Genomic DNA, 23,216 nt, shown 5'->3' with positions numbered 1-23,216 from the left:
CGGCGCAAAGCAGATTTTCCCATCCTTAAATTAGCAAAAATGCGTTTGCGCCCTGCATTTTCCGCTCTGCGCATGGACCGTCAAAATAGAGCCCTGATGCTACGTTCACACCAGATGCGGAACGCGCGTCAAGCGCGAGTGATTTACATATTAAGTCAATGCAATTGCGCGAATAGACATCCTGCGGCGCGATATGCGCGAATGTCGAGAATTGCGCGGTGCGCATGGCGCGAACGACGTGGCGCGAATTGAGCGTTTTGCGTGTTTGACACGCTTAATGCGTTTCGCGCGAATCACTCGCATTCGAAAATCTGAACTTCAGCGGACATTCGCGTCGCGTTAACCAATCAGGAGCTTGCTCTTGTGGGGGCGTGATTGTGACGTATCGCCTGTTGTCGGTGTCCCAGGGGAAATCCTCCAGCCGACACCGACAAGAAGTTCATCAAACTGGGCTGGGCTCAGTCAGAAGCACCGCTGAAAACCTCCATCAGCCAGGTTCAGTTTCATGGGTTTATGAGCTTAAAGAGCTGGATGCACCTCTGAAAGGATGTAGTGGACTCAGACATGACCCTAAATGTATCGACGCTGTTTATCATCCTTCATAAAGCACATAAACACTGTTATTCTCTTCATGTTAGCCTTTTAACTATGAAGCTAGAGTCACCGGGCTGACAGAAGCCCTGCCCATCACGCGAATCCGCGTCTGTTCTGAAGTGAATTTGACACGCAAATGAAGCGAGCAAACTCAAATGTTCACGTGGCTATTTACGCGCAAATAGCGTGATTTATCCGCGCGTTCCGCGTCTGGTGTGAACAAAGCTTTAGTGTTTTAGTTTGTTATAGAAATGCTAAATGTCATGAGTCAAAATGAGAAGTTCTCTTTAAATGTGCAGTTGCTACTATTGTGTCTCAGCATTGTAGTTTGTCCTAGCGTGTGTGGGTTTGAGGTGTCAGTGTGGGTTTATGTGTTGATGTCTAGGCGGCGGCGGGAAACATCATCAACATGCTGTGGCAGCTGATGGAGAACGGCCTGGAGGAGCTCAAACTTCTGCAGACGGTGCTCGTGCTGCTCACCACCAACACCATCGTACATGATGAAGTGCTGTCCAAGGTAACCATAAATAATGATCCAACGTTTAAAAAAAGCTTTGTTTTATTAATGTAATTATTTGTTTTGAACTAAAGTATTACATTAATCATCATAGGAAGATTGTGGAAATTCAAAGATTATTTGCATATTAAACTTTCAGATGTACAGCAGCAAAATAAAAGCCCCTTTAGGATCTAATAAGCAATGTCCTGCACAAATAGTACTCTTTTTGTTTCTAGAAATATCTACTCTACTTTTTTTTTTTTTTTTATCACATTAAAGGCCCTGTTAATATCAGTTTTGTTAGTATCAGTAACAGTGTTAAGGATATCTATATTCTAGTGTACTCCAAAACAGCGACAAAATTTGTGTTTACAAAATATAAGACTGATGTAAACCTCTAAAGCTTGCTGGTCTTTTTGACGTCACCTCATCGTACTTCAGTGTCTCATCAAATGTTCTGACCAATCGAATGCTCTCTAGTCTCTGACATGCCCCGCCCCCTTCTTCTCATTGTTCAAGGTAACCATAAATAATGATTGAACGTTATAAGAAAGCATCGTTATAAAGTATTACATTAATCATCATAGGAAGATCGCGGAAATTCAAAAATGATTTGCATATTACACTTTCAGATGTACAGCAGCAAAATAAAAGCCCCTTTAGGATCTAATAAGCAATGTCCTGCACAAATAGTACTCTTTTTGTTTCTAGAAATATCTACTCTTTTTTTTATGACATTAAAGGTCCTGTTAGTATCAGTCTGTTAGTTTTAAGGATATACATAATCTAATGTACTCCAAAATTTGTGTTTACAAAATATAAGACTGATGTAAACCTCTAAAGCTTGCTGATCTTTTTGACGTCACCTCATCGTACTTCAGTGTCTCATCAAATATTCTGACCAATCGAATGCTCTCTAGTCTCTGACATGCCCCGCCCCTTCTTCTCATTGGCTTTTCATTTGATGCGCTTGAGCTTAAACGCTTTCACTGGCAGAGCTGTGATCAAAACCAAATGCTATTGACTGTTTTTTTTTATAAAGGGGAGGGGCTACACTATGTCCCACCCTCGTTTCGTGTTACAGTTGAGATTGCATCAAACATTGATTAAAAATGCACACTTGTAGCACTTCAGAGGACCTTTAAATAGTTTTCAATCTGAGTCTGTGTCTGTGTTTGTCCTCAGGCCATCGTTCTGTGTTTCCGTCTGCATTTCACCAAAGACAACATCACCAACAACACGGCGGCCGCCACCGTCAGGCAGGTGGTGACTGTGGTGTTTGAGCGGATGGTGGCGGAGGACGAGCGCTTTAAAGGTGAGACAGAGAGAGATAACGATGGCTATTCTGTCTAGTTACCTACTGTTTATACAGATAGAGTCTAAATGATTTGCCCTCCTGTGAATTTTCCTATTCAAATATTTCCCAAATGATGTTGAACAGATTCAGGAATTTTTTTGCAATATTTCCTATAATGTTTTTTCCTCTGGAGAAAGTCTTATTTGTTTTATTTCGGCTAGAATAAAAGTAGTTCTTAATTTTTTTAAACCCATTTTAAACCATCGTTATACAATGACTTGCCTAATTCCCCTAACTTTACCCTAATTACCCTAGTGAAGCCTTTACATGTCACTTTAAGCTGAATACTAGTGTCTTTGAAGAATATCTAGCCTAATATTATTTACTGTCATCATGGCAAAGAGAAAAGAAGTAGCGTCAGAAAGCCGCGTGTGTTATTCCGGTCACTAAATGCGGTGAAAATCCTACACGAGGTTAAAGTTTGGTTGTGGTGCTAACATGTTTACACTCGGTGCAATAGCTAACTTAGTTCGATACGAACAAACTGAATAAACAAAGAGCGCTGGTCGCTCACTTACCAAATCTGTAGAGACAGGACAATCACCAGCAACTAGAGCCGCGTCTTTATTAAGAGGAGACTACAAGCGAATCCGGATCTCAGCGTTTGCAGATGAGAACAGCTCTCAGGTAAACAATAATCCTCCTTAGACACGTAAGTTATTGTTGTTGAGCGTCGCGTACACTGTTAATCCACACGTGACTCCAGCTGCGCTCTCACAGAGAGAAAATGAAAACAAAACTTCACTGCAGCAAACTATAAAAGCAACACTTCACGCTTGTTTTGCCAACACAACGTGGCGTCTCTGTCGTCTAAACACTGTGACAGTAATGAATATTAATGAAGTTGCACAATAGAGCGCGCTGATTGGTTTGAACCAAGCCTTACTCATGCATTAATGCAGCACACTGTAAGACGTAATAAGACACACTCTGGCACAGACGTCCAGTCTGCACGCTGGAATACACGCTATTATGTCATGAACGTGACGCAGCTTCAAAAATTCGTTTCAAACAGGAAGTACAAATTTGCTTGAAATAACGCAAAAACAACCAATTTACACTTTTTAGTGAGATATATGTTTCCTAATAGTGAACACATATACACGTATACGACTGTCAACAGCTCAACACATGTATTTTGGTGTTTTGTGACCCTTTAAAGGGCCATGAAACCCCCTCGTTTCAGCAGGGTGTTTTCACACCTCTACTTTGGAAAAAGTCAGAAAAGTGTCCAGCTCTGTTTAGGCGGGAGTGTCGGATGAGCAAAAGAGGGATGATGTGGGAGTGTCGATTTAGGCACATGCTGAGGCCCCGTTTACACTAGTGCGTTTTAGTTTGAAAACGGCGTTTTAGATCAAAAACGATCTGCCTCCACACTTGCGTTTTAACTAGCGTTTCTGAACATATCTGCGTCCACACTACGCCACCAAAAAATGTATATCACGTGACCATTCGCGCTCTCTGGGCATGCTCATTTTAGTTTAAACAGGAAGCACGTGTCTCGCTCGGCATTTGGTTATTGTTAGTCAACAAGTGCCAGTTGAACATTAAACTCGATGACAAAGAAAGCAAGAGAGGTGTTTTTGTGGACAGACGACGAGGTCGAGTTACTAAATGTAACAGATTAAATAACTGCACAACGGCGCCTAAAACAGACAATAGTGCAAACAACGCTCCCATTTCTGTGTCCATGTTGTTGTTTAAAGTGAAGGCTGGTCTTCCGGCAGCGTTAAAGCCATGTGTTATAGTCATGTGATAGGGGCTTGACGAATAAGGGAAGGATACGCAATGACACAAAAGCCCCAATCAGCTAGCGAATCTCAGCAGCCCCGCCTCCGTTTTTAGATGTCTCTGTTTTCCTCATCCACACTGAGACGGAGCAGCAGCGTTTCAGGATGAAAACGGCCTCTCCAGCGTTTCCAAAACACTCCATTTTCGGCGCTCGAAAACTCCGGTGTAGTGTGGACGGATGGCGTAACAGTAGCAAAACAACGGGACCTGAGTTTCAGAGTCAAAACTCACACACACGGGAGAAAGTGACTGTGTTTACATGGACATCTGTAGTCGAATTATTTGCCAAATTATTAAATGGTGGACTTTAACTGCAGTTTGGCTCTTTCATTCAGGAATTTCATTCGTGCCCCTCGCGACAAACGAGATATTTGATTCGAGGAACTGCTCTAAGCGTGTATTTTTCATGCAATGTTTGATACCGCACGGCGAATGAGAAAAAAAAAACTCTGCAGAACTTAGATGCACTCGGCGGGTAGCGTCAGAAAGCCGCGTGTGTTATTCCGGTCACTAAATGCGGTGAAAATCCTACACGACGGTAATAGTTTGGTTGTGATGCTAACATGTTTACACTCAGTGTAGTAGTTAGTTCGATACGAACAAACTGAATAAACAAAGAGCACTGGTCGCTCACTTACCAAATCTGTAGAGACAGGACAATCACCAGCAGCTAGAGCCGCGTCTTTATTATGAGGAGACGAGCAGCAAATCCGGATCAACATAAGCAGAAAAGAAAAGCTCTCGGGTAAGCAATGTTCCATTATGTCCAAGTTATTGTTGTCAAGCGTCGCGTGCACTGTAATCCACACGTGACTCCAGCTGCATAGAGAGAAAATGAAAACAAAACCTTCACTGTAGCAGGTTATGAAAGCAACACTTCACGCTTGTTTCGCCAACACAACGTGGCGTCTCTGCCGTCTAAACACTGTGACAGTAATGAATATTAAAGAAGTTGCAAAATAGAGCGTGCTGATTGGTTTGAAGCAAGCCTTCCTCATGCATTAATGCACCACACGTAATACGGTACTCCCAGGCACAGACATCCAGTCTACACGCTGGAATACACGATAAGATCACATGGCCGTGACACAGCTTCGAAAATTTGTTTCAAACTGGAAGTACGAATTTGCGCGAAATAACGACCAATTTACACTTTTTAGTGAAATATAGGTGTCCTAATAGTGTTTTTAGCAGTGTGGGACACATATACGACTGTCAACAGCTCAACACATGTGTTCTGGTGTTTCGTGACCCTTTAAACATGAAGCTGGAAGAGGCGAAAGGTGCTTGAGACCTCTGTTGTGTTCGCATTGACCACAGTGCTCTGATCCTCGATATATTTTATAACTGCTCCATTTAGGTCTGAATGAAGAGCCTCCTGCTGTTCAGGGAAACTGTAACCGGCGCTCCGTCAGCACCCTGAGACCCAGCGCTAAAGACGCATACATGCTGTTTCAGGTGAGTCGTCCAGTTTTATCATTAAATTAAATTAAAAACTAGCGCCCTCTTGGAGGTCAGAAGCAGTATTGCAACGTCATAAAACTGACTTTAACATGCCAAACAAATACACCATGCAAAATAAAAATAATAATGAATCAGAAAATAATAATAGTAACATTATATAACTTTTACAACATGCAAACTCCACACAAGGATGCCAACTAACCCAGCCGGGACTCAAACCAGCGACCTTCTTACTGTGAGGCCACAGTGCTAACCACTGAGCCACTGTGTCGCCTCACAGTAAACACTGCAAATAACTAAATGAATGAGCGCCCCATACACAAATAAATGAGCATCTCAAATTATAAATGATTGGTGTATTCGATTTGTTTGTGCTTGGAAATATTTTCTACATACTATATCAAATGCATCTTAAATGACCTGATAAGCTCCCCAAATAATAATATGCAAATATCCTTAATTATGCAGGATTTGTGTCAACTGGTGAACGCTGACGCCCCCTACTGGTTAGTAGGAATGACTGAAATGACCCGCACGTTCGGCCTGGAGCTGCTGGAGTCGGTATTAAATGACTTTCCTCAAGTGTTCCTGCAGGTAAACTCCTCACATCCCAACCAAAACAAACAATCCGCACGGAAGGAAGGAAGGAAGCAAAGAAATAAACAAGCTCATTCCCAGCTGTTGCCTTTCCGATGGTTGTACTTAACCTCCTGCTGGTTGTTTTGGGGTGTGTGTGTATGTGTGCAGCATCAGGAGTTCAGTTTCCTGCTGAAGGAGCGTGTGTGTCCGCTGGTCATCAAGCTGTTTTCTCCTAATATTAAGTTTCGTCAGGGCAGCAGTTCCAGCTCTGCGTCTCCGGCGCCGGTGGAGAAACCCTATTTCCCCATCTGCATGCGGCTGCTCCGGGTCGTCTCCGTGCTGATCAAACACTTCTACAGCCTCCTGGTGAGAAATGCAGCTTAACGTCAGCTTTACAAGAGTTATACTCATTGAAGTCACATAAGACCACACAGAACGACCAATATTTATAGTACAACACAATCAGGGCTTTACATTAACTTTTTTAATCACCGGCCACTGTGGCTAGTAGTTTTCCAATGTTACTAGCCACTCTGCATTTTCACTAGCCACAATTTTGTTGTTGGGAAAATATATTTATATGCATAAATTTGACATTGACATGCTAAAATTACTTGATTTAGTTTTTGTGTTATGTCCACATGCGTCCTCATTCATTTCACTTTTTGTGTGTCCAGTATGAGTTTGCTCAATGAGCATGAGCAAATGGGTCATGGTTTCATAGTGTTATATTGTTATATAATTAGTTTTTATTTCACAAGACTTTTTTTCATTCATTTATTCATTCATTTTCTTGTCGGCTTAGTCCCTTTATTAATCTGGGGTCGCCACAGCGGAATGAACTGCCAACTTTACAAGAGTTATATTCAGAACCGCCAACTTATCCAGCAAGTTTTCTTTACGCAGCGGATGCCCTTCCAGCCGCAAACATCCACACATCCCCACATACACACACACACACACACACACACACACACACACACACACACACACACACACACACTATGGACAATTTAGCCTACCCAATTCACCTGTGCCGCATGTCTTTGGACTGTGGGGGAAACCGGAGCACCTGGAGGAAACCCACGCGAACGCAAGGAGAACATGCAAACTCCACACAGAAACGCCAACTGACCAGCGACCCAGCGACCTTCTTGCTGTGAGGCGAACGAGCTACCCACTGCTCTACTGCATCACCACAAGACTTTTTTTTAGAGCTCAAAATTAACGATGTACTACATTTATCTCTATAACCACACTAAACAATAATTATTTCTTAGCCACAAATTTTTTATGTGTCAAAACAAGCTAAATATAACTGTATACTATACTTTTTATTCAACAAAACATTTCTTTAAAAAAAAAAAAACTTTTAAAAAATATCTATTGTCATGTATTAAAATATGCTCGGTAATCTGTCGTGGCTAAAGATCTCTCAGATCACCAGTTAACTGCACATAAATAGAGAGTTCATCTCCCATTAAAGCAATGTTGTAAAAAGAATTATAATAATTAAACCATTTTAACAAAAATAAAAGCAAATAAAAGCAGGTGAAACATACACGGTTAACTTTAGCCCATTTAATAATCTGTTCAAAGTGAAAGCAACCGCTGCTGAGGGTGCATGTTTATCACTTTTTGTCTAGTTTATTTGAAAGAGAAGTGATGACAGTTGCGCTTACAGAACCTGTTTCAGACACGGTTGCTTCACGATCCGGGAGCGCGCACGCGTTTGAAGAAGTCCCGCGCATCACATCAGCTGTTAGCGCGAGTGATCATCATCCCCTCATTCGGTATTCTCTTGCTTTCTTCTGCTCGCGTGATCACAATTATTGTACTTCTCGATTCTAAGATCACACTTGCACACATATTGGGTCATCCTTATATTGTCGAACCCTGCTTTTAGGAAAACTACCATTTAAAAATTATTTTCAACCAGCCAAAGTGGCTAGTGGAGGCGTCTGTCTAACCCGCCAAAGTGGAAATCTACCCGCATTTAGGTGTTAATGTAAAGCCCTGAACACAATTAATGACCATCTTTATCACTTAAGTGTGAAAACAACCTCAAAACATTATTATTATTAAGCCTATGTGTGCTGTTGGGGCGTTTTTATCCACTCCAGGGTGATTTTAAGTCCTAAATGTGCTGTACAGTGCATCTGGAAAGTATTGATAGCGCTTCACTTTTTCCACATTTGTTTATGAGACAGCCGTATTCCAAAATGGATTAAATTCATTCATTTCCTCAACATTCTACACACAATCCCCCATAATGACAATGAAAAAAAAGAGTTTTTTTAATTGTTGCAGATTTATTACAAATGAAAAGCTGAAAAATCACATGTACATCAGTATTCACAGCCTTTACCGAGAAGCTCTACATCGACCTCAGGTTCATTCTGTCTCCACTGATCATTCTTGAGATGTTTGAGCAGCGTCACTGCAGTTCACCTGGGGTCCATTCAGTTGATTGGACATGATTTAAAGGCTACACCTGTCTATATAAGCTCCCAGGGTTGACAGTGCATGTCAAAGCCCAAACCAAGCATGAAGACAAAGGAATCGTCTGTAGACCTCCAAGACAGTATAGTTTGGAGGCACAAGGGTGGGGAAGATTACATAAACACTTCTGCTGCTCTGAAAGTTCCAATGAGCACAGCGACCTCCATCATCCGTAGGTGGAAGATGTTTGGAACCACCAGGACTCTTCCTAGAGCTGGCCAGCCATCTGAGTGATCGGGGGAGACAGGCTTTAGTCAGGGAGGTGATCAATAACCCGATGGTCACTCTCTCTGAGCTCCAGTGTTCTTCTGTGGAGAGAGCAGAACCTTACAGAAGGACAACCATCGATGCAGCAATCCACCAATCAGGCCTGTATGGTGGAGTGGCCAGAAAGAAGACACTCCCCGCCTGGAGTTTACCATCTGAAGGACTCTCAGAGCATCAGAAACTAAACTTTCTAAGCTGATGAGACTCAAACTGAACTGTTTGGAGTGAACGCCAGGCGTTACGTTTGGAGAACAGCAGGCGGCGCTCATCACCAGCCTAACAGCATCCCTACAGTGAAGCATGGTGGTGTTGGCATCATGTTGTGGGGATGTGTTTCAGCAACAGGAACTGGAAGACTAGTCAGGATAGAGGGAAAGATGAATGCAGCGATGTACAGAGACATCCTGAATGAAGACCTGCACAAGAGTGCTCTTCACCTCAGACTGGGGCGACGCTTCATCTTCCGGCAGGACAATGACCCAAAGCACACCGCCAAAATATCAATAGATCGGCTTCACAACAACTCAGAAATGTCATTGAGTGGCCCAGCCAGAGCCCAGACCTAAATCCTATTGAACATCTCTGGAGAGATCTGAAAATGGCTGTACACCGTCGCTTCCTGATAGAGCTTGAGAGATACTGCAAAGAGGAACGGGCCAAAATTCCCAAAGACAGCTGTGCAGAGCTTGTTCATCATATTCAAGAAGACTTGAGGCTGTAATCACTGCCAAACGTGCATCAACAACGTATTGAGCAAAGGCTGTTTTCTGCATCTACAGCTCTGATTGTGCAGGTGTGTGTGTGTGTGTGTCGCAGGTAACAGAGTGTGAGATCTTCCTCTCTCTGCTGGTGAAGTTTCTGGATGGAGAGAAGCCGCAGTGGTTGAGAGCCGTGGCTGTGGAGTCTGTGCACAGACTGTGTGTTCAGCCACATTTACTACGGTAAACGCATACACACACACAAACACACACTCCTGTTCTGGTAACATTTACAATAAGGTTGCTTTAGGTAGTGCATTTACTAACATAAACAAACAATGAACAACACATTTATTACAGTATTTGCTCATCTTAGTTCATGTTAGCTTATGATCATAGGCTGATGTTAGCTCAGGGTGCATTAACTCATGTCAACAAGCATGAATGTGGATGTTAATAATGCATTAGTGCATGTTAATCTATGATTAATAAATGCTGTACAAGTATTGATCATTATTAGTTCATGTTATTAACATACATTAACTAATGAAACTATTGTAAAGCGTGACCTTTATTATTATGCAGATCTGATTATATTTCCATAGGTTTGCCATAAATCTAACCAGAGTGTGTGTGTGTGTGTGTGTGTGTGTGTGTGCGTGTGTGCGCGTGCGCGTTTGCAGCTCTTTCTGTCAGTCGTATGACATGAAGCCACACTCCACTAAAGTCTTCAGAGATATCGTCAACGCTCTGGGCTCCTTCATCCAGTCACTCTTCATCCTCCCCAGCGCAGGAAACACTTCATCTACCAGCACACCTGCAGGTCTCACACACACACGCTCAGAGGCTTCCACATTCACACACACACATACAAGCATGCACAGCACTGTTTTTTTTGTAGTTGTTCCAATTAAGGCAATAGCAAAAAGATATAAAGTAAAATACACTCACCAGCCACTTTATTAGGTACACCTTACTAGTACCAGGTTGGACCCTTTTTGCCTTCAGAACTGCTTTAATCCTTCATGGCAGAGATTCAACAGGGTACTGGAGATATTCCTCAGAGATTTTGCTCCATGTTGACATGATAGCATCACACAGTTGCTGCAGATTTGTCGGCTGCACATCCATGATGCCAATCTCCCGTTCCACCACATCCCAAAGCTGCTCTATTGGATTGAGCTCTGGAGATAGTGGAGGACATTTGACCAGTCTGAGATGATTCACGCTTTATGACATGGTGCGTTATCCTCCCGAAAGTAGCCATCAGAAGATGACTGTGGTCATAAAGGGATGGACATGGTCAGCAGCAATACATGATGCTCAATTGGTGCTAATTTACCCAGAGTGTGCCAAGAAAATCTCCCCCACACCATTACACCACCACCACCAGCCTGAACCGCTGATACAAGGCAGGATGGATCCATGCTTTCATGTTGTTGAGGCCAAATTGTGACCCGAGCATCCAAATGTGTCAGCAGAAATGGAGACTCATCAGAGCAGCAACGTTTCTCCAATCTTCTATTGTGCAGTTTTGGTGAGTCTGTGTGAATTGTAGCCTCAGTTTCCTGTTCTTAGCTGACAGGAGCGGCACCCGGTGTGCTCTTCTGCTGCTGTAGCCCATCCGCCTCAAGGTTGGCCGTGTTGTGTGTTCAGAGATGCTCTTCTGCAGAGCTCGGTTGTAGCGAGTGCTTATTTGAGTTACTGTTGCCTTTCTATCAGCTGAAACCAGTCTGGCCATTCTCCTCTGACCTCATCAACAAGGCATTTGTGCCCACAGAACTGCCGCTCACTGGATATTTCCCCTGGAGCATTCTCTGTAAACCCTAGAGATGGTTGTGCGTGAAAATCCCAGTAGATCAGCAGTTTCTGAAATACTCAGAGCAGCCCGTCTGACATCAACAACCAAAGTCACTTAAATCCCCTTTCTTCTCCATTCTGATGCTCAGTTTGAACTGTAGCAGATCATCTTGACCATGTCTACATGCCTAAATGCATTAAGCTGCTGCCATGTGATTGGCTGATTAGAAATTTTCATTAACAAGCAGCTGTACCTAATAAAGTGGCCGGTGAGTGTATATTGCACCATAATGCTAATATCATCTTTAGTCTTTAATTAGGCTCTCCACTCGATTTGTGCTGTAAGAATATGTTTTTACCTTTCACATAACTGCTCATGTACCTGTGTGTCTTTCAGGAGGCTCAGTGTCCAGCTCTCAGGCGTCTGGTCCGGGAGGTCCAGGCTTGACCGGTGCAGGCGGAGCTTTGACCACACAGGCTGCATTTGAGTACCGTGGCACCTGGATCCCCCTCATGAACGTCAGCGTACAGGGCAGCGCCAAAGCCACCTAGTAAGAGAACATCTCTTTAGACCTGGACACACCAAGCCGGCTTTAAAAAACAAGCAAGAGCAAAAACTCACTGGCTGACTACTGCCTTGATGTGTCCGGGCCTTTAGATTGAGCTATTAGCATTAGCTAGCTCTCAATCTAATCTGTGTTTGCTGTCAGTCTGGAGATGCTGGATAAAGTGGAGCCGCCCTCCATCCCTGAGGGTTACGCCATGTCTGTGGCCTTCAGCGCGCTGCTGGATCTGGTCAGAGGAATCACCAATATGATCGACAGAGAGCTGCTCAGACAAGAACAGCAGGAGGCCATGAGGGAGGAGGAGGAGCCTGTTTCACCTCCTGCCCAGGAGCCCCGTGAGTAAACATCACACACACACATCTGCACAAATATTATATGTTGAAGTTGAAGTCTGAATTATAAGCCTCCCTGTATATGAATATTATTATATATATGTATATAAGATTTGTCTCAGCACATTTCTACACATAATAGAGTTAATAACTCATCTCTAATCACTGATTTATTTTCTCTTTGTCATGATGACAGTAAATAATATTAGGCTAGATATTCTTCAAGACACTTCTATACAGCTTAAAGAGACATTTAAAGGCTTCACTAGGGTAATTAGGGTAAAGTTAGGGTAATTAGGCAAGTCATTGTAAAACAGTGGTTTGTTCTGGAGACAATCCAAAACTAATATTGTGTAAGGGGGATAATAATATTGAGCTTAAAATGGCTTTAAAACAATTAAAAACTGCTTTTATTCTAGCCGAAATAAACCAAATAAGACTTTCTCCAGAAGAACAAACATTATGGCCCGTTTCCACTGTCAAAAGGCGTACCGAACCAAACCATACCGTACCACTTTTTCGGGACCCTTTCGAAAGGGTCCCAAACTGCAGAAAGGGTCCCAAAAGGTGGAGCTACACGCGCAGCTGAACGCTATTGGTTTACAGAGATACGTCATTCGTAGACGCAACAAGCCAGAATGTAAACAAAGGACCCGCCATGTTTGAAATACACAGCGAGAGATTACAGCGAATTATAAATACATATGCAGCCATGGTCGATCCTGCTAACAAACCCTGTCATCGTCATGATAAACAGCCACAAAGCCATGGAGAAGAGCAGATTCACCCTGTGCCGCGTAGTTTTTTACGAGCCAGTCTGAAGCCCGAGTGGTTTCGCTCCTCGCGCTCGCCACGTGTCTCTATCTAAAATAACAAACTTCTTGAGCTGATGATAATAACATGCACTTGATTATTGACAAGCTTTTGGAAACCCGAACCTGACAGACACTGAAAAACGAGAGTGACACATTCAGAAAGAAAAGGATAAACGCGAGAATGGAGCGTGGGAAAAAAGGCGAAGCCAAGGAGCACGTTATTTCTTCAGCAAACGTGAACAAACTGCCTTGTTTTAATCTTTATTATCACCTTTTGGACTAATATGAACTGGGAATGATGGAGTGACTCTCTAACAGAGTTTACATGTGCTGTTGAAGATTACACACACACATGAGAGGTCTGCTCTGACTCTAGGCTATACTTTGTGTTGTCTTGAACCTAATTAACGCCGAAATGTCTGCTGTGTGTAGTTCTTCTGTAGTTGGTAACATATTGGAGACTGTAAGGGGCTGTATGTGTTCATATATGTTCATTTATTTATTTATTTAATATAATTACAGACGTTACAGTAGGCTATTTCACACTGTCGTTGATCTGCAGTTATAAACAACTCCTGTTCATAGAAAAGTTAGTAATAAACATTTATACACAAGTATATATGTGTGTAAAGCCTCTGTTTTGTAAGTAATGCTTTTCATATGATATCTGAACGCCCTGTGCAGCTTTACTGTAGACATTTTCTCGAGCGAAAATGACGTCGACTGAAACTTTGTCATACACCACGCCCACCAAAAGGGTACCCTTGCTAGTGGAAACGCAAGCCTGATAAAGGTGACCCGTACCGCCCGAACCGTACCCTACTGTACCAGTCTGTGGAAACGAGCCATTATAGAAAATACTGTGAAAAACTCTTGAACCTGTTCAACAATATTTAAAAAAGAAAACGAAATTAACAGGAGGGTGTAGCAGTATGTGGGATATTTTGGAGAATATCTGTGTAATGATGACCTCTGGCTGTGATTCAGGGAACTGCAGAATGTGGAACTAATAATTAAACATAGTTTTATTCAATACTTAGTTGTAAATAATATTAAATTTTAACTATAATACATTTAGCAAGAATATTATAGTACATAATACAATAAATTTTATTTTGTATTGTTTCCTTCGGCTTAAATAAATCCCTTATTTATCAGAGGTTGCCACAGCAGAATGAACTGCCAACTTATCCAGCGTATGTTTTACACAGTGGATGCCCTTCCAGTTGTAACCCATCACTGGGAAACACCCATACACACTCATTCAAACACACACTCATACACTAAAGCCAATCAAGTTCATCAATTCCCCTATAGCGCATGTGTTTGGACTGTGGGGAAAACCGGAGCACCCGGAGGAAACCCACGCCAACACAGGGAGAACATGCAAACTCCACACAGAAACGCCAACTGACCCAGCTAGGACTTGAACCAGTGACCTTCTTACTGTGAGGCCGCAGTGCTAACCACTGAGCCACTGTGCAGCCTATTATTGTATTATAAATGTATAATACAAATGCAGCCACATTTACCAATTTGAAATGTAATAATAGTCCAATTTAATCTTATAATAAACTTATAAGACCACAGGAGCTCTAATAATTTTGACTTCAGCTGTAATTTAATGGTAACTTATGATGTGCCTTCATGGTTTTGTGGTGCATTATAAATGATTGGGGTGTGTGTGTGTGTGTGTGTGTGTGTGTGTGTGTGTGTGTGTGTGTGTGTGTGTGTGTGTGTGTGTGTGTGTGTGTGTGTGTGCGTGCGTGCGTGCGTGCGTGCGTGCGTGTGTGTGTGTGTGTGTGTGTGTGTGTCAGTGGCTGCTGAGGTCTGGCAGGAGATGGTGAACGCCTGCTGGTGTGGTTTACTAGCGGCTCTTTCTCTGCTGCTGGACGCCAGGTATGAGCACACACACCTGTATTAATAATCTCTGTACTGTCACGTTTAGCTATTCTTAACTGAAGGTGTGTCATGTAAGGTTATTATAGTTTTACATTTTTAAATAATTTTTTTAATCTAATAATATTTTTAAAGGGGACCCTTTATGCCCCTATTTACAAGATATGTTATAACTCTCTGAATCTGACTCTTTTTTCTGGCTTTGATCCTAATTGTGCCGTTTTGGTGCCTGTCGCTTTAAATTCAAATGAGATTGTCAGCACAAACACAGTATATAAACACAGTTAACCTGCAGCCATATATGTACAGTGCATTCGGAAAGTATTGATAGCGCTTCTCTTTTTCCACATTTGTTTATGCTACAGCCTTATTCCAAAATTGATCAAAGTTATTGATTTCCTCAACATTCTACACACAATCCCCCATGATGGCTTTGTGAACAAAGAGATTTTGAAGTTGTTGCACATTTATTACAAATAAAAAGGCTGTGGGATCACCTGTACATCAGTATTACAAAAAGTGAGATTTCAGTTAAGGAAAATGTTTTCGACCAATAGTTTTAGTTTACTAATATATTCTTGTTGTCATGTTTGTGTCAGTACGGACGAGACGGCGACGGAAAACATCCTGAAGGCGGAGCTGTCGATGGCGTCTCTGTGTGGTCGTCTGGGTCTGGTGACGCCTCGGGACGCCTTCATCACAGCCGTCTGTAAAGCATCTCTTCCTCCACATTACGCCCTCACCATCCTCAGCAGCAGCGCCAGCAGCCTCACTAACAAGGGTACGACAAACACACAGCACAACACTAGCAGGAGGAGCAACACTGTCACGAGCAACACTTCGTTTTAAAATTATTCATTGCTCTGCTGAATGCTTGATTCTGATTGGCGGAGGAGCAGCTTACATTAATTCTTGGTGATTTAAAATAAGAAGAAACACAGAGGCAAAAACCACTTAAACACAACCTAAACAAAGAAAAGTTCTGATTATGAAGAATAACATCATCTCCGTATTACAGATCATGTGCGTAGTTAAACATCGCTAGTTTATATTTTTAGCATACAAAGAAAATATTTAGCTGTAAAAGCGCCACCTACTGGTGTTTCTCAAAACAAAATCCGCCACAAAATGAGTGATTATTTTTTTTTAAAATATTATTTCTTTTTTGCTAATTTTTGCTAGCTTTTAGTTCAGTTGCACTTGTTAGTTTTAGTTTTTTTTTAATTTATTGTGATTTTATTTTGTTTTTTCTAAGGTGTTTGGTTATTGTCAGATAAGGGCACAGCGAAAGTAGTTCTGGCAGGTTTTGAGTTTATTACAGTTCTATATCACTCTGCTGATTGATTGGAGTTATTTTATAGTATAATAATTTATGGTATAATATAATATATGATATATTTTAATATATAATTTAATATTATATGATATATAATATAATATGATATAATATAATATATGATATAATCTAATATAGGGCGAGGCAGTGGCGCAGTAGGTAGTGCTGTCGTCTCACAGCAAGAGGGTCGCTGGTTCGAACCTCGGCTCAGTTGGTGTTTCTGTGTGGAGTTTGTATGTTCTTCCTGCGTTCGCATGGGTTTCCTCCCGGTGCTCCGGTTTCCCCCACAGTCCAAAGACATGCGATGAATGTGTGTGTGGATGTTTCCCAGAGATGGGTTGCGGCTGGAAGGGCATCCACTGCGTAAAAACTTGCTGGATAAGTTGGCGGTTCATTCCGCTGTGGCGACCCCGGATTAATAAAGGGACTAAGCTGACAAGAAAATGAATGAATGAATGATATATAGTATAATATAATATGATATAATATAATATGATAAATACTGCAATATAATATAATATAATGATATATAATATAATATAAAATGATATAATTTGATAACATAATATAATAAATACTACAATATAATATAATATAATATAATATAATATAATTAATCACACTTTTTTTGCAATTAATCGCGATTAAAAGTCTGAAACTTGTCATTTTGGCTATTCAAGTGTAAAATTAATGTAAACTCAAGACAAAGAAATGATTTAAATTCAAAATATAATTGTTTATCAGAACTTTTGTTCAACTTGTAACACCGATTTCTACAGGTAAACAACACACCCGCAATAAACCATCAAGATCCAGTTGGCTTGACAGCCATATTTATTACAGAAATAAAAACACGGGCTGTGCTAGTGTTATTTAAATTTCAAAATCAATGCCAATAACAAACAAAAATGATTTCTATGTGGACTGCGAAAAAACGTGCACAGTACAGTGCACCCGGTGAGCGATTCTCATCAGATTCATCAATACGTACGATCGCGTTCTTAAAATTTACTAAAATGAACTAAGCTTCCTAAAGTATGGCTAAATTTCACAAAGATTCTGACACAGCAACGTGAAGCAGACGCTTTACAAAAGTTGTGTGAAGGAGGAAACCCATCAGACTTAATGAAACATTGGAGGGCGCATGGAATCAACTTAATGACAGAGCAATGGACTGTCTTTGACAGCTTGCGACATCATCTGGCACTTTCACTGAGTACATTTACACTCCGATTTCAATATAATTAAGATAATACTCTGATTAAGAGTCTTCCATGTAAACAGTGATTTTTGATTACCTTAAAGGACCACCCGAGTCACGAAGTGCGGAGGTTTTTCTTTCCATTCGGCATGTGGTACCAAATTCCAACAGCCTTGTGATGTGACGTTAATTGTTTCATACTGAAACTTTCCTTCTAAGTGCTTCCTTGGTCTTATCCATATTTCTCTGGACGTTGAACACACGCCGGCCACAACAGCATTAACGCACTAATTTTGACAGCACTAAATATAATATAACATAATATAGCATAATAGCTGAAGGAATTAAACCGTTTGTGTGTGTAGATATAGTTTAATGTGTGTTTAGTATGTTTTGTGTTTACTGTATGTGTGTGTGTGTGTGTGTGTCTAGTGTACTCTATCCAGGGTCAGAGTGTGCAGATGGTGAGTCCGTCCAGCGAGTCTCATCAGCAGGTGGTGGCAGTGGGTCAACCGCTCAGTGCTCAACCACAGGGCACAGTCGTGGTAAATCACACACACACACTTGGTATAGATATTTTTAAGGCACTCTCCATAGGCTTAATGTATTTTATACTGTAAAAACTGATTATTATATGACCTTACCCCAACCCACAGAGGAAACCTGTGGCAAATTTAGATTTTTTTGTGTGTTCTGAATTACGAGGACTCGAGGTGTAACGCTGTAAACCACATTAATAGAGTCATATTGTGTCATGTAGCATCATACCAATAAGTCACAGCCATGTCATTATACAAATTTGTGTCCCTGTAAACCACTTAAACCTGTACACACACACACACACGTCCAATCAACCAATAAGATGTAAGGATTAAAGGCTTGAGTAATGGCACGCAATCAGTGTGATGTGCTTCTGCATCATTGTTCTTAAACTATAATTCTCTCAGACTTTGGGAGTAATTTATGGTTAGGGTTAGGGCTAGATTCTTTCATTGTAAATGATACAAACAATCACAGATATATACTCACACACACACACACACACACACACACACACACACACACCACTGCTCAGCGCTCAACCACAGGCCACCGTCATGCTAAATCACACACTCAAGCAAACTAATACACACACTTTTAAAAATATCCATCATCTTACCTCAGTGTGTGTGTGTGTGTGTGTGTGTGTGTGTGTGTGTGTGTGTGTGTGTGTGTGTGTGTGTGTTCAGCTCACAGCGAAGAACATCCAGTGCATGCGGACTCTGCTGAATCTGGCTCACTGTCACGGGGCTCATCTGGGCACCTCCTGGCAGCTGGTGTTGGCCACACTACAGGTACATCTGCACTCATCCAGTCACAATTCACTCAACAACATGTGTATGTTTACTCTGTGACTGCCTTAAAGTGGACCAATTATGCAGCAATCACTTTATAAGGGGTTTAAACACGGTTGTGTGTCAGCAGTGTGTGAATATCTCCAGCCTGTAATGGCATTAATTGTTTTGTTTGTAATCAGACTTGATAGAAACCGTCTGCAGACACACTGACATTCTCCCTTTATACGTGACATCAGAGGGGGAAAGCCCCGCCCACTAGTGCCTATCTCTCCCTCATTAGCATAGGACGATAGTCCTGTTTTGAATCTGCCACTATGCTGACACACATGCATTTGTAGCTCCGCCCTCGTCTGAAAAGAGCATAATCTCATTTACATTTAAAGTGACAGTCACCAAAACACCACCGCTAGGATCAAAACCTGAAGGGTCAGTTTCAGAGAGTTATAAGCATTATCTGTGTGCTATTTTAAGCTGAAACTTCACTACACACTCTAAACACATCAGAGATGAACAAACTTGGGCCCTCGAGCCAAAGTTGGCCCATGGAAACCATTTGATTTGACCCACCATCCCATCTGAGAAGAGAGAGAGAGAATTATGAGGATGGTTTACAGACGGTGATTTCTAATTTAATGTAACCTTAAATAAAATGTTTCAATGAAATGTTGGAAATAATTCAGTTTTTTTTTAATGTACATACTGTCACCCGACAGGCAATGCAGAGACATCAGTGAGCAAATGAAGGCAAAGGCAGATCCTGCTTAACTAGTGCATTTAGCATTGAACTCCACTGTGTTATGAATTGTTTGTTTTTTATTATGATAAGTTAGCATTTAAATGTAAACTGCATTAATTAATATGATTTAATGTAATGTTTTCAATTTATTTGTAAACATTAATCAATGAATTTTCAGCCCACGCCTCTCAATGATCTTTGGTTTTTGGCCCTTCATATAAAAGTTTGGGCACCCCTACTCTAGAGACATCACAGACACATTTAACATCTTGTAAAAAGGGGATTAATAGGTCTTCTTCAAGTTTTGAAACAGACAAAATTAAAACTGTGCAAAAAAGTAGGACATTTTGAGTTGTATAAGCCAAGTTAAAGCTTAAAGGGACAGTTCACCCAGAAATTACAATGTGCTCATTATTTACTCTCCATCGAGTTGCTTCAGATCTTTAAGAGTTTCTTTATTGTGTTGAACACAAAAGCAGAAATCCTGTAAGCACTGCACTGACTACCATAGTAAAAAACAAATACTATGGAAGTCAATGGATATAACATTTTTCAAAATATCTTCTTTTGTGTTCAACAGAATAAAGAATCTCAAAAACAAGTAAAGGGCGAGTAAAGGATCACAGAACTTGCAGAATTGGACACTCGAGACTTACTCACGCAGATTTACTGAAAGGGAAAGAAAGACCTGTTTGTGGCTAAGATTATTCTGACGATAAATACTATTTAAATAGAATGTGTATGTTTAAATGATGTTAGAGAACGTTTTTATTCGGGAAATATTTTATGTGAAATGTTTAAAAGGAGCACTTTCAGACTATTTATCTTTAATCAAACTAAAATATTGTATATGACTCTGAGTGTTGTTGATGCTTGTATACTTGTTTTTTTACAATGTATGTTTATTAAGACACTGATTTGATTATATTCTGTATATTTATTAGTATATATTTTTGCCATGAATATAGCCAATGCTGCTGATATGTCATTAAAACCTAAATAAATAAATGATGACAGAGTTTTGATTTTTGCCTGAACTATCACTTTAACGCTTTTTTTTTTCTCGTTTGTTTGTTTGTGATCTGATCATGAGTTGTCTTCTTCTCTGTCTCCGTCAGCATCTGGTGTGGATTCTGGGACTGAAACCGGCTCCCGGTGGAGTCCTGAAACCCGGACGGGCCGTGGAGGGTCCCAGCACGGTAAAGCTAGCTACCGAACAAATCTCCATTTTCATATTCTGAATCAGCTGCGGTTTTGTTCTGTCAAACACACTAATGCTCCAATTTGACCCGCAGAAACCCTGGAAGACATTATAAGACCATTATGAATGAAATTTCAGACTTATACAGGGATAAACACTGAGGAATTTTCCCCAATGAAAAAGATTTTTACTTGCCTATATGTCTACATATATTAAATACTTTAAATACTGCGCCAAAACAAGCAAGTTTTATACATGATTTTCAACTTAATATCTCTTTCTAAAAGTGTTAAAAACTATAATAAACAGCTATGCACAACAGTGTGTCCAGGTCAGTGTCCTCACCAAATGTGCTCCATGAATGCATGCAGGCTTTTAAACGAATGTTATTGGCATTAGTGTTGGGATTGGGGTTAGAGTTGTGATTGGTGTTGGGATCAGGATTAGATTTGGAATTGGGCTTGAGAATGCAGTTTGAATTGAAATTGGGGTTGAAGTTTGGACTGGATTTAAGGTTAGAACTGAAATTGAGATCGGGGTAGAATTTGGACTGGATTGTTGAACGTGTGTTGGCCCGGTTGGGTAGCTTTACATGGACAAAGGAAAATTAAGACCTGTTTAAAATGATTTAAGACTTTAAGAGCAATATTTCTGTCAATTTATGACTTTTTAAGACATTTTAAGCCTTTAAAGACCCGTCTGACCTGAAACAAGCCTATTGTGGCCTTAATGTGTTCTAGATGTGCAGGGCGTCTCCAAAAGAGGAACAAAAGTAGTTTGTGTCATGTGCAGTAGTGTAAAATGTTAATGGTGGTGTTTGTTTTACTGTCTGTCTGCAGGTTTTGACCACAGCGGTGATGACTGATCTGCCCGTCATATCAAACATCCTCTCCAGACTCTTTGAAAGCTCACAGTAAGACCAAACATCGCAATAATTCTGCATTCATATGCTTTACTAATTATATTAAATTGAATATAGTGATATTCTCATTGCTATTACTGTTTAAAATATTTTAATATTATTATTATTATATTATATTAATATTATATTATTTTAAATACCGTATGTTATTATTAATGATGAAGTTACATATTTCTTTATTAGGAGAAAAGGGAGGACAGAATAACAGAGTTCTCTTTTTTTATGTAGTATGAAATAAATTTGGTTGTTGAAATAAATTCTAAAAATACATTTTCACAAATTATTTTAATCTAATCTGCTGATTTCTAAGTGAAGAAATCAAGACATTAAATTAGCAATTTCATTGTTCTGTATAAAGTAAAATTGTTAAGCATAATAATAATAATAAAATAAATAACAATATTATTTTCTACAGTAAAACATGATTAATAGTGTTACTTTTTTAATAAGAAGAAATAGAAATAATTCAGCTTAATTGATTTAATTTGTTCTGATTATTCAACACTTTTCATATTAAATTTTATATTTATATGAAACTGTTTTACATGTGTTTTACAAAAGTGGAATCATATATTGTGTGTGTGTTTAGGTATTTAGACGACGTCTCTCTGCATCACCTGATAAACGCGCTGTGCTCTTTGTCAATGGAGGCGATGGAAATGGCTTACGGCACCAACAAGGTGAGTCCTTCATCAGCTCTTCATATGCTTCAGATCAGTGCATGTTTAGTTTATAACATTTATGTCTCGCATCTGGCACTCAGGAACCATCCCTGTTTGCGGTGGCCAAACTCTTGGAGACTGGACTGGTCAATATGGACCGCATCGAGATCCTCTGGAGGCCCCTGACCGCTCATTTACTGGAGGTGAGACCAGATGCCAGATCTAAAAATAAAAGACACACATTTATATGATAAAAATAACATTGGTCATAGTTTAGTTTTTTCTTTATACTCTACTTATACTTTATACGTTTATGGCGTAACATTAAGCTTCTGCTGTTTATTTATTTTATTTATCTAATGCAGTTTATTTATTTTATTTATCTAATGCAGTTTATTTATTTTATTTATCTAATGCAGTTTATTTATTTTATTTATATAATGCAGTTTATTTATTTTATTTATCTAATGCAGTTTATTTATTTTATTTATATAATGCAGTTTATTTATTTTATTTATCTAATGCAGTTTATTTATTTTATTTATCTAATGCAGTTTATTTATTTTATTTATCTAATGCAGTTTATTTATTTTATTTATCTAATGCAGTTTATTTATTTTATTTATCTAATGCAGTTTATTTATTTTATTTATATAAT

At 40.2% G+C, this 23,216-nt stretch overlaps 1 protein-coding gene across 2 annotated transcripts in view; it reads left to right on the top strand.

Annotated features, from left to right (window-relative positions):
* The window catches only part of mon2 (MON2 homolog, regulator of endosome-to-Golgi trafficking), a 55,722-nt gene that overhangs the window by 7,957 nt on the left and 24,549 nt on the right, over window positions 1-23,216 (top strand). For both annotated transcript variants that reach the window (XM_021470580.3, XM_021470577.3), the window contains exons 4-20: window positions 980-1,111; window positions 2,279-2,408; window positions 5,602-5,699; window positions 6,174-6,299; window positions 6,453-6,650; window positions 9,870-9,994; window positions 10,435-10,574; window positions 11,949-12,102; window positions 12,262-12,452; window positions 15,082-15,163; window positions 15,763-15,944; window positions 18,133-18,245; window positions 18,930-19,034; window positions 20,892-20,972; window positions 21,814-21,887; window positions 22,486-22,576; window positions 22,660-22,761. In XM_021470580.3, the coding sequence (XP_021326255.1) occupies window positions 980-1,111; window positions 2,279-2,408; window positions 5,602-5,699; window positions 6,174-6,299; window positions 6,453-6,650; window positions 9,870-9,994; window positions 10,435-10,574; window positions 11,949-12,102; window positions 12,262-12,452; window positions 15,082-15,163; window positions 15,763-15,944; window positions 18,133-18,245; window positions 18,930-19,034; window positions 20,892-20,972; window positions 21,814-21,887; window positions 22,486-22,576; window positions 22,660-22,761 (2,124 nt within the window). The remainder of the gene's footprint in view (window positions 1-979; window positions 1,112-2,278; window positions 2,409-5,601; window positions 5,700-6,173; window positions 6,300-6,452; window positions 6,651-9,869; window positions 9,995-10,434; window positions 10,575-11,948; window positions 12,103-12,261; window positions 12,453-15,081; window positions 15,164-15,762; window positions 15,945-18,132; window positions 18,246-18,929; window positions 19,035-20,891; window positions 20,973-21,813; window positions 21,888-22,485; window positions 22,577-22,659; window positions 22,762-23,216) is intronic.

This window comes from Danio rerio, chromosome 25 (genome assembly GCF_049306965.1).
Source record: "Danio rerio strain Tuebingen ecotype United States chromosome 25, GRCz12tu, whole genome shotgun sequence".
Taxonomy (NCBI): domain Eukaryota; kingdom Metazoa; phylum Chordata; class Actinopteri; order Cypriniformes; family Danionidae; genus Danio; species Danio rerio.
Note: the sequence above shows the minus strand (reverse complement) of the source record. Positions and strands in the feature narration are given on the sequence as shown.